Consider the following 17,161-nt stretch of genomic DNA (forward strand, 5'->3'; position numbering starts at 1 on the left):
CAAACTCCTAGAATTTTATATTAAAATGAATGAGATCATCACTTTTCCTATTCAACTAAAATAAATTATTATTCAACAAGGCAGCTAAGCAATTATCTATTTGTAAAGCTCAAAAAACAATATATTTTGTTTAAATTATCCTTTAACTAGATTTTAAAACCATTCAAGTTACAGGTCCAGAATTTTATGGTGATCACTGGAAATCAAAAATAATATCTGTGATTTCATGGTGAAATTATATTAACAAACACGGGACCTTATTATGATCTGGTTATAGTGAAGCTGTAAGTTATAAACGTCTACTGATGGAAAGCTCAGAAAGAGTGAGCTAGACAATTTCACGACATTTTATAAAAAATCTTATTACTATTTTCTGTCGCAGAACCAAGTGAAACAATTAAGTCATGATGATGCACATTAAGTACAGATGCACATTATGTACACATAAGCTGTGGCCACTAACCAGAGCCAAGTCAGCCCTGAAGAGGGCTTTGTCAGCCAGCCCTTCCTCCTCGCAGGAATGTGGTGGGTAGAGAAAAGAATCCTCCTTAGCAGAAACATAACCCTCTTCTGGTGAAAGCTGCAGGGAGAATGAAGCCCAGTGTTTGAGGATGAGTTCATGAAAAAGAGAGAGAACAGGAAAGAGGGAGGGAAAGGGAAGACAGAGGGTGAGGGGAGAAAAAGTAAGGGGAAGAGAGGAAAAAACAGGAAAGTTTTCAAATAATGTTTTCAAATAATAAAGTCATAATAAACATACAACTTTAACATAAATGATGAGCACAGAATATGATAAATATTCATATTTAACAGTTTTATATTTTAAGATACAATGAGGACGTTTATTCCAATACCAACATCATCTGTTAGATGAGAATCCCTTTCTACCAATTTCTTCATCCTTCTTATAAAAGATATTCAAAATCAGTAATTTTTTATATTATAATAATCTTCTGGTCATTTTTACCTGCCAAATATTTGGTTAAACAATGACTTCTTAATATAGAAAGAAGGCAACTTTTAGGTGTTAAGACATAAAAGAAGATGAAGAAAAACAGAACATTAAAAAGAAGGACCAATTTCTCTCTGTCATCCCTTACTAGAATATTATTTTAAAGAATGTAATTTCCTTGACAAGGAAAGTTAGTGAACCTTACAGTGAAGTCTCTTAAGTTAGCACGGCTTTAAAAGACAACCACCAACAACAACTCTGTATGTACACAACATGCTTAAATTGCACTCCTGAGATATCAAATTATAACCATGATCACAGTGACCGAAAACCTAGCATTCTTATTACAATCTCAGATAAAACAGGCTAAAATATTTAGATTGTCTTGCCTATATCACCAATACATGCAGAAATATTTTAGAGAAAAAATGTTTATCTTCTTTTCCCACACATAAGAGTTTAATGGTCAGTAAAACTCACTTTACGTAAAAGAGATATTCATCATATACTGCAATGCATATTAAATTTGAAATATTAAATACTCTTATGAAAGAAACTTATTTTGGATCTACCCAGGAAAAAAAAGATTGCTTCTGAGTAAGTGGCATGGTTTCCCGATAAGGGCAGTAAAAAACATATATTTAGTCACGTTTGCCGTTTTCTTTGTGTAACAGAAAGACCGGAACCAAATGTATGGTCAATCTTAATGAACATGTAGCGTCCCATAATGGCCTATCTTCATTCTTACACTCCCCGTTGTACTGATCTCTTGTTCTGATTTCTATAATTCTGGTTTGATTGAGGTTCGCTTAACATGCTCTTCCTTCTTCCCTTCCTCTTTCCCTCCCTTTCTTTGTGTTTTCATAAATATATTTTCATAGGTTACAGAAATTTATTGTAGAATAAAGAGCAGAGAATGAAAAATTTAATAAACATTTAAAATATATTAACAAGCTTACAATTTGAACAAACTCTCTGACAAAGTCAACAAACCTTCATTTGATGTTCATGCAAATGCATCTATGCATGTGTTTTCTTAAGAAAAGGTGTATTTGCCTTTTCACTTAAAATATTTTATACACTGAAAAAAACCAAATACTGAGATTGTCTCTAATATTTCATTACAATTCAGTGATAAGTGCTATGCTGCAATCACTATACCTAATAAGCATACTGACATTACATAGCATGAATTTATTAGTTGTTTTTATATTGCAGTAATTAATAACATGAAGGTAATTCCCTCCCAGGAGGAGAGCCATAAGCTGATGAACCCACATTGGAAATTTCAATTTCTTGCTCTGTAGTAATTAGACAACAAATGTATTGAAGTCACTAGAATATAGGAACTTAACCCACTCTGACAGAGATTCTACTTTCTTCCACGATAATTAAAGATTCCACTGTCAGTTGTTAATGCTATTAATTTCTCTAATATGCCACCATACTGGTATAGATTATTTTAAAGCCTATTTCTTCGAAAATACTTGATTCTATATTGATCATGACCTTATTTTGGAATAAAAAAGGTGAAAAGTAAACCACAGAATGCTAAGTTTTAAATTTATTTCTGAACTTCCTGGCTGTTTTCTGCCCTTTACTCTTTTAAAAAATATTACTCAAAATTAAATCTTTACACTCATGGAGCCAATAACCATGTTGATGAAAAGTACCAAAAGTCGTGATTCAATCATGAGAACACCTGAAGATAAAAGCCTGAATGCCAATACTGTTTGCAAATAAAAAGAAATCAGCAAAATCTGAATTCTTACGGGTAAAGGCTTGGCAACTCCTATTCTCACAGTTCCTGACGGTGCACCCTTCAGTGCCTGGACAGCTTCTTCGAGACTGCTGTTTTCCAAGTTAACGTCATTGACAAACATGAGTCGATCTCCAGGGAGAAGTCGTCCATCCTTTTCAGCGACACCACCAGGCACCAGAGAACGAATTACAATCACAGTGCTTGCTGGGTCAACTGGATCCTGGCAGGACCAAAAAGGAAAGAGAAGGCAGCTCCTTTCTACACTTAAAAATGTTGTTACAGGTTGTACACTCTGAATTGTAACAGATGGGTAACTGTTCCAAGTGTCTTTTAAGAATTTGATACAACACTCCCAGTGAATTATCTGGGTGAAGGATATATCCATTTGAAAGAGTTTAGGAAAAGTCTACGCTAAACAGTGGCACCCTCACTTTTCCATGGTTCCCAAGTAGACCTCTTAAATTATACAGGTAACTGTAAAATTATAACTTTAACTTTTGATAAACTGTTCAATTTTATAACTATCATCTGAGATCCATGAATTATTAACAGCAGCGTTTATTGATAAGATGATAGTATTGTGGGCCATTGGTAGATGTGAGTATAGTGAGGGAAGGGCCTGTTTTTGAAATGAAGAAATACAGAAGGAGGCCATATCATATTTGGTGATGCAGTGTCTTCAGATACACAGAAATATTAGAACAAGACTCCAGAACCAGGCCCTAGAAAGAACACAACTCCCTGGAGTCATCTGAGATGGCTTTCCAGCTCAGTATTAATTAATGAGGAACAGCAGCTGCACTTCATCAGACTGGCGTTCGCACGCCCTCAGTTACTCAACACAGAACACAACATGAGGATGCAGGCTACACCTAACCAATTTAAGATTATTCCTAAGTTTGGTCAAATAATAAGAATATTAGAATTTACAATATATCCAATTATAAGCCTATCATTCACTTCTAACAAAAGAAGTAAGTATTTAATAGTTTCTGTCTTACCACTCAAATATGAACCATCAGTTAAGAGCAAGGAAATAAAAATAATTTAGGCATATTCCCCAAAGGAACAGAAAGACTATATTTCTATAACATTCCTAAAAAGTATTCTGCATATTCTTCAAACTTCCAAGAGCTGAAATATAAAAGAGCTCAAAGAATTCAATGTCAGAAGAAATGCTTTACGATAATCAATTAATCATATAAATTATTATTCTGAAAGACTTACTAGAAACAAGAATACATCTTTGATAAATCTAAGCAGTATTATCTGCTTTTTCTCTGCTATTAACAATATATGTTTAGTATCTGTCATCTTTTTTTTTTTAAATTGTTAAAAGTAGCATATATTTACCTGATAATCTAAAATGCTAAAACCAAGTCCTCTGCTCCCTTTCTCCAGCTCTATGTTCTGAACGTTGGCTTCCCACATGGCCAAAGGTCCTTGAACCGCCTCTGCATTCTGACCCACATCGGTCATCACCAGCACAGGATCCTCTGTCTCCGAGGACCCGATAAACTCACCTAGATCTATATGAGGCTGGATAAACAGACCAGACAGCTCTTATTTCAGATGCACTAGATCCACAGATGCACATACAAACACTACAAGGAAAACAAAGATTCCCAGCATCTGTCCAGAATAAAACATTCACATATGAGTAGCAACAGCTTCTCATGAAACCATTATGAATTAAAGTAGCAAGTCAGAAATATCTAACTTGTAATAGGCATTTAAAATGTATGGTTCAAAGAGCTCCTATAAAAATACATCGTGATTACATCTCGGCAGCATGATGGTGGGTGATTTTGACTTTTTTCATCAGTGTCTGTTATCACGTCTATCGTTAGAAAAAAAAAATGTGAAGCTATTTTGATATTAAAGAAAAATAATTCTTATGATAAATAAGAACAATTCAAGAGGAAGTGGCTATGTAAAAGTTCTGTACTCTAGGCAAATAAGGGTTCTAAAATCCTGTGAGCTGTACACGTGATTATTTCATTAATAAATTAACATGCACAATGGCAGGACGAGATCTGAAGTCAGATTGGCCTTGGCTTGAAGACTGTCTCTATGATTTTTCATCTGTGTTGCTTTGAGCAGTATTCTTAACCTGGGCTTCACACTTACCCATCTCATAGAATTTCTGAGGATTAGGTGAGGTAATATTTAAAAAGCACTTGGCACAGGGGTTCAAAACATTAGCTTCTTTTAGTAAAAATATACTAAAGTGAATCTGGTTCCACATTAGATAGGAAAAATGTGCTTTTGATGATGAAATGTTAGTTTAAATACTATCGTTGCTTTTTATCAATTATTGCACGTAGGACCATGGATGCAAATCCGTCCACCTGCTTTATTATAATAATAAATACCATTACACCACATAAAATGTATTTGGATATGTATGGTGCTAGACTGACTTCTACACAGTTTGGAATTATGTTTCTTATTCTCCCCTATTCTTACCACGCCTGTGACAAGCGCTGGGCTGGGGAGGTTACATAAAATTATCTTCTACTACATATGCACCACATACTCACTACTTTCATATTTCAATTTTCTGTTAAGGGGAACGAGTGTCTAATTCATAGGAATAGTGTGAATAAATTATACAAGCACACATGCACAGTAATACCTAATATCATTATATATCATATTTAACCTACAGAGCAACCCTCTAGGATAGGCATCAAGACTCATATTTTACACAGGAGAAAAGTGAGATTCAGGAAGATGAAGTGACTTGAACAAGGTCGCAGAGCTAGTAAGTGCCAAGCTTGATTCAAACCCACGTCTGTCTGACTCCAAGGTCTATCCCATAAGCCACAGGATTTGTGAGGAAATCAAATATCAAATAAGAGAAAAAAGGCTTAAAATTTTTTAAATAACATTTAACCTTTCCATTATACATTCAGATTAGTCTCCTATATCTGCAAACCTGGTACCTTTTCTGTTAGTTCAATGTCACATAAGTCCAGGCTCTCCAACTCTGACGGGGTGGTGGGTGGCACCGTTCGACGACAGCACACCATTGTCACCTCTATAGGCAGTTCTTTTAAAATAGTCACCACATCCTGGTGATTCTCCCCAAGTAGAGTTATGCCGTTCACCTGTGCAAAAAGAAAAGTGGGCCAAGAAAGAACATTTCCTAACAGGACTACTTTCAAAACCATTTTTTAAATTACATAAATATAAACTGTACTCGGGGGATAACCATGGCTCTGCTGTGCTGAGAACGATAGCTGGATCTGTAGTGGTGTTTCCTAAAACAATCTACACGCAACACTACAGTCTTGTTGGAATTGGACTTCTAAAGCACTCACAGGAAAATCACTAGCTTTCACTCATGTTTCATATGCCAGTGTAATAGTTTGGAAAGGGAGAGTTAATAAAATCATTCCCAAAGGATAGAGGGAAAAGGAGAAGTTTTCTTTAAATGATGTGTTATATCATTATTATATAACATAATGATATGTTATATCATTATATGTTATATCATTATATCAAAATGATATGTTATATCATTTTCTTTAAATGATATATCATAATAATCATTATTATCTTCATTATGAAAAAAATGAAGATAGGAAATGGCATGTATTATATGCTAGTATGTTATTAAAAGGGGGAGAAGCGAATATATTCAAATTTTCTTACTTATTCATGAAAAATATCTGGAAGATTGCATAGAACCAATGATAAGCAGTTACACCTAATGAAGGGTGATGAGAACTGAGTGGACTGGGACAGAAAAGAGACTTCACTGGAGTATATCTTTGTATTTGTGATTTTGAAACATGTGAATATATTACCTATTCTAAAAAGTGAATGTTTCAAAATTTTTAAAGAAAAGTTTTTATAGTTCTCCGGCCCTAAAACAAACAAACAAACAAAAACCACGCAAGGAATTAGGTAAGATCAATGTACATACAGATTGAAATTTCTGCTTTGGCTGGAGTTTTACTTGCCTATCTTTCTCAAGTACACTTTGGAGGAGAAATTTTAAATAAGAACTTACTTATTCACGACATTAAGCCTCCCACAGCCTTTTCAAAATTTTATTTACAAAGGGGAAAATGAAATAGCTGCTTACTTCCAATAGCTCATCTCCACTGAAAAGCTTCCCACTGTGTCCGACAGGACCTTCCGGTAGAACAGATCGGATAAAATGATGGCCCACTGTTGCTTCCAGACTTATCCCCAACCCACTGTTCTCACTGAACTTGCTCACATGGGCCACCTGAAACAAGAAAAATCATCACAATTTTTAATATTCTTTCATTTATTTTCTTCTCCTGTATGTATTTTATGTTCACTCCCTAAAAGGTCAAGTTTCTTACAAAAGCTTCAAAACCCTTATTGTAAAGCGGCAAACGTTTAGAGCTTTGCCTTGGAAAGAGTGTTGATATCTATCAGTTTCTTGAACCAACACAAACCAAAACGAAGTAGCCAGATGCAAGCACCCAAGACACTTTGCAGTGCCTACGGGTGCTGATAACAGATAGAGGGTAGTCAGAGTGACCACAGATAAAATCAAAAGCCTGAGCTCAAACAACAGGATAGAAAAGGCGCATCCTTAGCAGTTCCCGTGTGCCAGGACTGTGCTAACCCCATTACACAGATTATCTCACTTACTTCTCATAAATAGGTACAATGTCTATCCTTGCTTCCCAAATTGGAAAACAAGGTTCTGAGAAGTTACCTTCAACAGAGTCACACAGCTACAAAAGTGCTTTGAACCTCAGCAGTCTGAACCTAGAGCCCAGGCTCTGGACCATACACTGTATCAAGTGGACAACACTTGTCTTTAAAAGTGAATCAAAGCTTAAAACAGGAGAATAAACTTTCTATTTCCTACTGTTACACTAAATAATGAAAAACGTTAGGAATTCACCATTTTCACAAAGAGTCCATTCATTATAATATTAAAATCAGAAAGTATACTAAAGATGATCTGCTTTATCCCCTTTATTTTATAGTTAAGGAAACTGAGGGATAAAAGGACTGAGAAAAATGTTTAATTATAAAAGATCTTTTTCAAATCTTAATGATAACAAGCACAGGGTTAATACTAGATGTTGCACTATCTGACTTTGCAATCTAATGCTGGATGAAATCCTTCTACTTCTTAAAATCCAATTTAGGTATCACTTCCTCCGAGCAGCTCTCCAGGTCCCCATTTAAATGTCCATCAATCCTTCTCTCTACTACTCCTCCTGTAACTTCATTTTTGCTGTATAACTACATAAAAAATAATTTGAAGTCCAGATCTATGTCAATATTTACCTGGAGTTTAATGAAGACCTATAAATAGCTTAGTTCTTTCTTACTTATAGTAAAATCTCACGCTTGACATATTAATGGAAGTGCCACCAAGAGAGCATGTGCACAAAGAGCAGTTAAAAGTCCACGGTCTCGGGTCTGACCTCTGTGAGAAAATGGCTGGTGAAAGGGTGCTCTTCACTATTCAGTTAGCACCTGAAGGAGTGCAGCCTCAGTTATTTGTGCCAGTCACGCTAACCCCACCCCACAGAAGGAATCTCCCAACTTTCCTTTCCTGCTAAATTAACTACAGTTAAGCTGGACTTTGTTGTATTTTTTCCTTGACTCAATTTAAAATGGTAACAGCAGCTGTACTTACTCAAATCTCATTTGACTGTTAACCATCTTGAGTGTTTAAAAAAAAAAAAACTTTGTAATGAGTATTAAAAACTAAGAATACTACTTGGCACAAAGTACTCAATAAATGTTAGTAATTACTTATATAATATGTCATTATCTGTTGTGCTTTATCGCTTCTAATCTACAGTTACTTGAATATTATAAGCAATATGAAAAATTTTACCTAACCTAGTATTTTATTGTTCCTTTGGAAATTCCTGAAACTTGCTGCTATATACCTAAAGATTCATAATTTTTGTCTACTTTGTTAAACCTCTTTTTAAAATAGCAGATCACAACTGCTACCCTAGGTATGCAAACCTTTAATAAACAAAATGCTCACTATGGCATAAGTGAAACAAAGAAAAGCATGCAGAATAAAAACCCTCAAGGAGAGTAAAAGCATAAGAGTGATAAGGAAGAAACAGGAAATTACAGTTCTGTACATAGGGCATGATGATTTTTGTTTTATTTTCAAGTAAATTCTGTCATTCTATTCTGATTCTTTCCACGAATCCTAGAAATAAGAATCAGAAAAACCCTTCCTAATATCTAAATAATATATACGACTGTAAGAAACACTGATGAATTATAAATTCTAAAACTCCCATCTCATTTTTACTTCAGCTCCTTGGTTACTCTCCAACTTGAAATTTTTAAATATCTGAATCAGCACATTTAGGTCTTTGAAAAAAGCCCTGGGCGTTTGCTACTTCTCTAAGACTCTTCATGACGGTCATCTTTATTATTGTCAGGAACTTCCTGCTCAAATACAGTTCACAAGTTAGGAAGTTAGGGAGGAGAAGCTAACCCACCACTATTTCATAATTAATGCCCAAAATCCTTTGCCACTTGGTCAGCAGGGCAGCTTCCTGTTGTTGAGCATCTTCTGTATCTTCTATCTCAGCTGACAGTAATGGATACCCTGAAAGAGGTGACACAATTATTGACATACCACAAAAATCTCCATATCTTAACATTCGGTACCAGGGACACTGTGATCACAACCTGTCATACCAAGTCTGACTGTTCACTCAATACATGAGTTACTCTTATTTCTCTACACATCTTAATAATTCAGTTTAGAAGCCTATCATCTGCATGTTCCAAAACTATTCTCTTTTAAGAGATATCTTTTAGGTCTTAACTATAGTTCCATTAAAGTATCCATATATTATCTAACTTTTATTTAAAAGAACAAGGACTCCAAGTAGCTCCAGGATTCACTTGGTGGCCCTCTTGTGACTCTGTATTAAAAAGTCACACTGCCTTCTATGTTAGTGTATCTCTTTCATTTTCATTTGGTTCTACAGAGTAGAGAAGGGACCATGCTATGACTTAGCAAAAACTAACAAATAATATATGTACCTCCATGTACAATAAGAAAATATAAATAAAAAAATAAGGGGCTTCCCTGGTGGCGCAGTGGTTGAGAGTCCGCCTGCCGATGCAGGGGACACGGGTTCGTGCCGCGGTCCGGGAAGATCCCACATGCCGCAGAGCGGCCGGAGCCTGTGCTCCGCAACGGGAGAGGCCACAACAGTGAGAGGCCCGCGTACCGCAAAAAAAAAAAAAAAAAATAAGAAACAAATGGAAAATGTACATTAAGTTAAAACCCTATAATTGGAATCATACTAATTGGCAAAAAAAGGAACATGAAAAAATAGAAAAGAAAATCACTAAACAAGTTATGTAAACAATACTGAATTAAAACACTTAGCTAAAATAAACTGGTTGAGAAGAATTTTCAAGTCATATTCAAAGATTTCCATGACATCACAGTTTTTACTCATAACGGTTGTCTTCTAAAAAAATAATCTCTACAGGCCACTACTCCTTATATTAGATTTTCAATATCACTTTTTAGCATTCAAATTTAAAGAGTATTCTAAAATTCAGATTTCTCATTAGCTGCTTCCTTGTTAGTGGAATGAATGAGCTTCCACTCCAGGACTATTTTTCAGGTTTGTTATGTGCCAGATTAATAAAACGATTCTGTTTTCTCTTTGAGAAACTGGAAACAGTAAGCTATATATTTCTGGAGACTAGCCCCCCAAAATGAGTGTTTTCTCATTCCAGAGAAGTATGAATGTGCAGCGGTGAACACAGACTACAGGAAACCTTTCAAGCTGATGAAGGTTAGAAAGAGGAGGGTCAGCTAGTCCTACCTCCTCCCATAACCCCATTCTCTGATTCTGTTGTGTTTACACAGGTGGGCAGTGCTTCAAGCAGGGTGGGATTTGGAATGGAGAAAGTGGGGAATCTGTAAGCTGCTGATAACAACAGTCTGAAATTTGTATTCATACAACCAACCTACAGTCACAAAACCCTTCATTCTCCCCCTTTCCCAAATGTCCCAAGATCAGATTTCAGGCATATTTAAAAAACCATAAAGTCCAGTCATTTGTAGTGAGATGGATGGACCTAGAGTCTGTCATACAGAGTGAAGTCAGAAAGAGAAAAACAAATACCGTATGCTAACACATATATATGGAATTTAAAAAAAAATGGTCGTGGAGAACCTAGGGGCAGGACGGGAATCAAGATACAGACGTAGATAATGGACTTGAGGACACAGGGAGGGGGAAGGGTAAGCTGGGACGAAGTGAGAGAGTGGCATGGACATATATACACTACCAAATGTAAAACAGATAGCTAGTGGGAAGCAGCTGCATAGCACAGGGAGATCAGCTCAGTGCTCTGTGACAACCTAGAGGGGTGGGATAGGGAGTGTGGGAAGGAGATGCAAGAGGGAGGGGATATGGGGATATATGTATAGCTGATTCACTTTGTTTTATATAAAGCAGAAACTAACACACCATTGTGAAGAAATTATACTCCAATAAAGATGTAAAAAATAAATTTTAAAAAAATTGAAAAATTAAAATTAAAAAAAAAAAAAAAGTCCAGTCTCCTGATGTTACTGTGAAGTCAAATGATTTGTCCAGGCTCACATTATGAGTCAAATTTCTGTGGAAGAGGCAACATCTTATCCCCTGTCAGAGGACCAGCACTAGAACAGATGCATTAGAATCATTCAGACACTTTTCCTTTACTTTATTTTAAAAAGAACGTAGGACTCCTGATTCTAAGTCTAGACCCTCTCCCACCTAGCCTCCCATACACATATGCACATTCACCAAAGCAAAACAGATGGCTGAGCCTTCAAGACCATCCCCACACCCATCCCTTCTTACTCTCTCAAGTTTTATGCTTTGAAACATTTTTATCCTGTCCCACTCCTCTGGATATTCATATTATCCTAAATAATTTCTACACCTATGAGTGTAAAACTAGCAAAATATGACTAAATCCCTGAGAGTCCTACACCTGTCACTCCTGGGATATCACAGCAAACACAAATATCCCTTTAAAATAAAAAAGTTAAATCACAATTTTCAGTAGGAAAAAAATAATGAAAGAGGAACTATTTTAAAGAACTACAAAGCTTCAATGTAATTATTTAGTGAAGGGCAGAATTCTCATAAGGAAGATCAGTCTTGGACTTTGTTCACTGGATTTAACTTATCAAACACCTAAAGCAATATGACAGGTCAGGGAAGCACACAGCATCCAGCCTAAAACAAAGGCAGCAATATTCGGGCATAATTATACACTAAAACTATGCCGCCCTAAAATTTCTGAAACAGTTTGATGAATTCTAGGTATATAGTGAGAGAAACCTCAGAGAGGCTTAATAACTTCTCATATAACTCCTTTCAAAATTTAAAACTTTTGAAAAATTTAGAAGAAAAAGTCCCCAAAATAAGGATAATTTCATTCCTAAGAGCTTATGCTTTAAAGATTCTCTTGTGTTTATTTAAAAAATCCTTTTAACTTTATTACTGCTTGCTCAATAAGAGACAACTTGGATCTATCCTAAGAAATCAGGGGAACGAAATAAAGCCATGTATGTAACTGAATGATTCCTAAAGGTTCTGATTAAAAAAAAAGTAGAAGAAAAAAAAGACGGACTCAGCAAGAAAATCTGCCAGCTATAAACTATTTTAATCTACTGGAGCAATTAATCAATCTGTAAATAAGGATTTTCAAGAATCTTTTTTGAAAGGTTTTTTTTTTTTTTGTAATTTACAATATATCCAGAGAGGTTGAATCACATTTATAAAAATCATTTCTCTAAAAATCAATAAAGAACATAATAACCTGACTCCAAGTGTTTACCTTCTTCTTCAATTGGTAATATGCTGGTGTTTCTCCTCAAAGATAAAGAATCTTCATCTTCTTCATAATTTTCTTAAAGATAAGAAAATTCAGTAGTTACGTCTGTAATATAATCAAGCACTTGAATTTTTCAAACCCCGCCTTATTTGAACACCTAAATGAGAGTTTGCTTTTTGTAGGTAAACTTTTCATCAACCACATGTACTTAAAGTTCTTCTGTTAATGGTACAAAGAAGTAATGAAGTTCTCCTGTGACTTGCTTCCCTCTCTCCTGGTCTGCAATTAGTAGTGTACGGCATAAATACCAGAAAGGTCAACAGTCTGAGAAATAAAGCACACTTTCAAACCAACAGCCTGACTTCTAGCAATAAATACTTGCATCAGGGAGATACATGAGGATTTCAGTGATTTTCAGACATATCCATGTACAAACAGCTTATGAATGACATTTCTAAATGTGGAAATAGGAGTCTCATGGTCTACTGACTGAGCTAGCCAAGCCTACACACTGAATTAAAGTTGATTCCTTCAAGGAAAGGGTGGGCATTTAGAAACATTATGGGGGTCAAACACATAATCTAGGCAGAACATATTTCCCCCTAAAGAGAAAATGTAGCAATGACATCCAAAAGTAAGGCAAGGACAGAAAGCAAATGACTGCACGTGTTTCCAAATGAGAGGTGGTGACTGAATAAACAGTATAGAAATCTGCTTTATTCGGAAGCCCATTTTATAGTTAATGGATGCATCTCTGGTTCCAGTTAATCTTAAATTCCCTTTTTACTTGGTTCATAATGAATACTTAAGACAAAAAGCGACTCTTTAAATAATTTCAGAATTAGAAAAAATACAAAATGATGTTAAGAGTCTAACTGAAAACCAGATTCACGTGGCCTTACCTTTGCTTACACTTGCATTAACAGGAGACAAAACTGCATCTTTTGTGACGTCCTCCCGTGACGCGAGCTCAGCGTCCTGCTTTGCTCCTCTCCTCATTAATGTCAGGTGAACAGTCTGTCCTGTGTGTCGCAACACCTCTACTGCTTGTTGATTGGTAAAACCCTGAAGGTTTGTGCCATCTACCTATGATAAGAACAAGACATGTTAAAAATAAAAGGATAGCTGTATTACCAACCCACAAAACACACGGTTACTGCTTGTCAGTGAGAACAAAATTGGGAATGAGTATTCCCCTAGGTGGGGGGATGGGCTAAAACCTGTCTGGGGACCAGTACTGGCTCAGACGCACTGGAATCACGCAGGAGTGTTTCATCTGTTTTAATACAAACTAAGGGGTCTCACTTCCAGAAATTATGAGCCAGCGAGTCTACAGAGGGGGCCAGGATTCTCCACCTTTTAAAATATTTTTATATTTCTTAGGGGACCCTAATGCACAGTCAAGTTTGGAAATCAGTCCTAGGCAGGATACAGAGGTATAGAAGACAGTAAGGAAGTGGCTACTGAGAGTGCTGACGAATTCCGAAATCATACTTACCCCGGCTTTAAAAAAACAAAGATGACAAAACTACCTTCCTTTTTATTTCTTTGCCTCTTCAAAACATATTTTCCCTTTTTCTATTTCACAAATGACAAAACACTTGATGGTGCCCCTGTGACCTTTCCAAACTACAGATATGATTCCATCACCCCCCCGCCCCCGGCCTTTCATAGAACACTCCTTGAGACAATGCTCCAAATTTTTAACATGGCTTAGGATGGCTGTGTCAACCCCACCTCCCATCACCAACCTCATCCTGCAGGATGCTGCCTATTGCTCTGCACTCCAGCCCCAGAGGACCATTTCCGTTTCTCTGACCTGCAGTGCTCCCTTCAGCCGTGAGGTCTTTGCAAGTTCTGTTCCCTCAGTCTAGACTCTCTGGACAGCCTGCTCCAGCCCATGCTCTTTCTTATCTATTTACTAAAACACCCATAAGTACTTTAGATCTCAGTTCAATAGTTATTTCCACAGTTAAGCTATCTTGAGGCCCCTGACTTTAGTCAAAGTCCCCTTTACCATTTCTCCTTCACAGCACTTATCAGAAATTTAATTTTACGTTTTCTGTCGTTATTTGGTTTATTTCTGCATCCTCCAAGAGGACAGGCTCTGTGTGGCATCAAAACACAGTGCTGGGAATTCCCTCACGGTCCAGTGGTTAGGACTCCGTGTTCTCACTGCCAATGGCCTGGGGTTCGATCCCTGGCCAGGGAACTAAGAGCCCACAGGCCATGCGGCCACCAAAACAAACAAATAAACAAACAAAAAAACAGTGCTGTTCACATAGTAGATATTCACAAATGAGAAATGAGAAACTGGCTCATATGTCAAAGGTTTGTTTGGAAAGCAAATTATATTTTTGAATAAATAAATGCAGATTATAACACCTTATTTTTTTAATAAATAAAATTTGAAAACAGTTTGGAAAACTGGAATAAATTTAATGTTGAAATTCAAAGTCACTGATATTCCTTTTGAATTGTGAAATGACTATAAAATGGCTATTAAGTGTCATGTTTTTCTGAGCACAGTGCTGACCACATTAGGCACTCAAATATTTACTAAATGAATGAGAACTACAATAAAGACCTAAATCAGTGATCTCCAAGATGAAGTACCCTTACTGCAGAGGTTTCTGGAAGAATATAACACAACTCTTAATTAAACATATTTTAAATCTCATTTGTTTTACACGCACACATATGTAATACATACATTAACTATGTATATAAAACAATATATATAATACATATAAAACAACATATATCATATATGAATATATAGAGAGGATAAAAGAGGAAGGAGAAAGGGGTAGTTTATAGATCGATAGATACAGATTTTTTTACCAATGGGGATATTCAGTCAGAAACCTAGAGACCTCTGATCTAAATGATCAATTGGACTTTGGAAGTTACTTAAGTTTTGTACGACACTTTTGAGCTAAATGGCAACTTGCACATAGGTGTCTAACACTCTCCTCTTTCCTCCCACCACCACCTTGTTGATTCCCTCTTGGAAAGACTAGTAAAAATATAATAAGAGAAAACACCATAACAAAACTGGAAACCATGGAAGAAGACAAGTCCCTATACCAGTAACTTGGAGGAACTTCTATGAGGAATGGTCTGAACATGACGAGATTGAAGGCAGGCCAGCTGGATCTCTAAATTTGAGGGAATAGTTTCTCTTGTCTGTAAGATGAAACTTCAGTAAAATCCAACAACTGCCCTTCATTAAAAGGAGGAAGACAGGGCTTCCCTAGTGGCGCAGTGGTTGAGAGTCCGCCTGCCGATGCAGGGGACACAGGTTTGTGCCCCGGTCCGGGAAGATCCCACGTGACGCAGAACGGCTGGGCCCGTGAGCCATGGCCGCTGAGCCTGCGCGTCCGGAGCCAGTGCTCCGCAACGGGAGAGGCCACAACAGTGAGAGGTCCGCGTACCACAAAAAAAAAAAAACAAAAAAACAAAAAAAAAAGCTAGTCAGATGGTACATGTGGACCCTAACCAGTGATTCTAAAAACTACACCAAGTGCTAGAGGTCACACCAAGCTGGGAGCATGGGGCAGCACAGAATTACATATGTGCAGTGAAGTCACACTATGCACACACATGAATACGCACACAACCCCAACTCCTGGTTACACAAAGAAAACAATCTCTTACTATAGAGAGGTAACGTTCCCCATTGTGGTTTCCTGGTTTCCTCTCTATTCTATTAATCTACAAGTGAAACTGACGAAATTTAAACTTTCCCCTTCCTTCTTGCTTTGTCAATTCCTGAATTATTTGTACAGAAATCCATCTCAACTCCCTTTTGTACAAGCATAGTTCTCACTGAGATCTCTGAGAATAACTAAAGGTCACAAGAATTGAATACCACAGTCCAAAAGAAGGCAAGTGCCCTGAAGCATCAGTACAAACATCTTCCAATGAGACTGTCACTGCAGTGAACAGGAAAAAAGGTATTTTCTGAAACTTCCCTTCAAAGGAATTCATAATTCATTATATTGATGGAAGTAGGGATTATACATACAAAGAAGGAACAAGTATCTACCAAAAAAGAAAAAGAAAACTGTTACAGTAAAGGCAGTCAACAGGATTTTAAATACTGCAAAAACAAAGTCAAGGAATGGAAGACAGGAATATGCAATTTTCCCATATTTCAGAGGATAAGAATAAATAGATAAAAATGGTCAGGGAAATAAGACTGAAGACATAATGTGGCTGATCTAGAAAATCAATGTAATTGTGAAAAGAAATACAAGGAGAAGAGAATAATTGAGGAAAATTGAAGAAGAGAATAATTGAGAAGAGAATAATTGAGGAAAAAATAATTGAGGAAAAAAATTGAGGAAGTAAAAAAAATAATTGAGGAAAAAAATAATCAAAGAAATGATTAGTAGATAAAGAAATTTGCCTCTATAAAGCAGAGGTATATGAAAAACTAGGGGAAAAAAACTAACACCGGACATATCATGGTTAAATTCTTAGATTTCAAAAATCAAAAGAAAAATATCTATCAGCATCTAGGCAACAGAGTGAGCAGGTTATCCTTTGTGAAAGAAATTACAAACCCAAAATTTTATATTCAGTGTTAACATATGTGAAAA

The 17,161-nt window shown here is 36.3% G+C and overlaps 1 protein-coding gene across 8 annotated transcripts in view; it reads right to left on the reverse strand.

The window, feature by feature from the left end:
* The window catches only part of MPDZ (multiple PDZ domain crumbs cell polarity complex component), a 171,459-nt gene that overhangs the window by 78,300 nt on the left and 75,998 nt on the right, over positions 1–17,161 (reverse strand). For 5 of the 8 annotated variants that reach the window (XR_014326344.1, XM_082843314.1, XM_082843313.1 and 2 more), the window contains 7 exons: positions 13,457–13,640; positions 12,558–12,629; positions 9,191–9,300; positions 6,808–6,954; positions 5,660–5,824; positions 4,065–4,250; positions 2,722–2,931 (listed from right to left, as the gene is read on the reverse strand). Coding sequence is in view for 7 of the 8 variants with exons in the window: in XM_082843314.1 (XP_082699440.1) it covers positions 2,722–2,931; positions 4,065–4,250; positions 5,660–5,824; positions 6,808–6,954; positions 9,191–9,300; positions 12,558–12,629; positions 13,457–13,640 (1,074 nt within the window). In the remaining variant the exon portion in view is untranslated. Of the gene's footprint in view, positions 1–463; positions 581–2,721; positions 2,932–4,064; positions 4,251–5,659; positions 5,825–6,807; positions 6,955–9,190; positions 9,301–12,557; positions 12,630–13,456; positions 13,641–17,161 lie in introns of all 8 variants that reach the window. The other 3 variants (XM_082843316.1, XM_082843318.1, XM_082843317.1) reach the window with 1 other exon arrangement.

Source organism: Leucopleurus acutus (assembly GCF_964270905.1).
Source record: "Leucopleurus acutus genome assembly, chromosome: 7".
NCBI classification, from domain to species: Eukaryota; Metazoa; Chordata; class Mammalia; order Artiodactyla; family Delphinidae; genus Leucopleurus; species Leucopleurus acutus.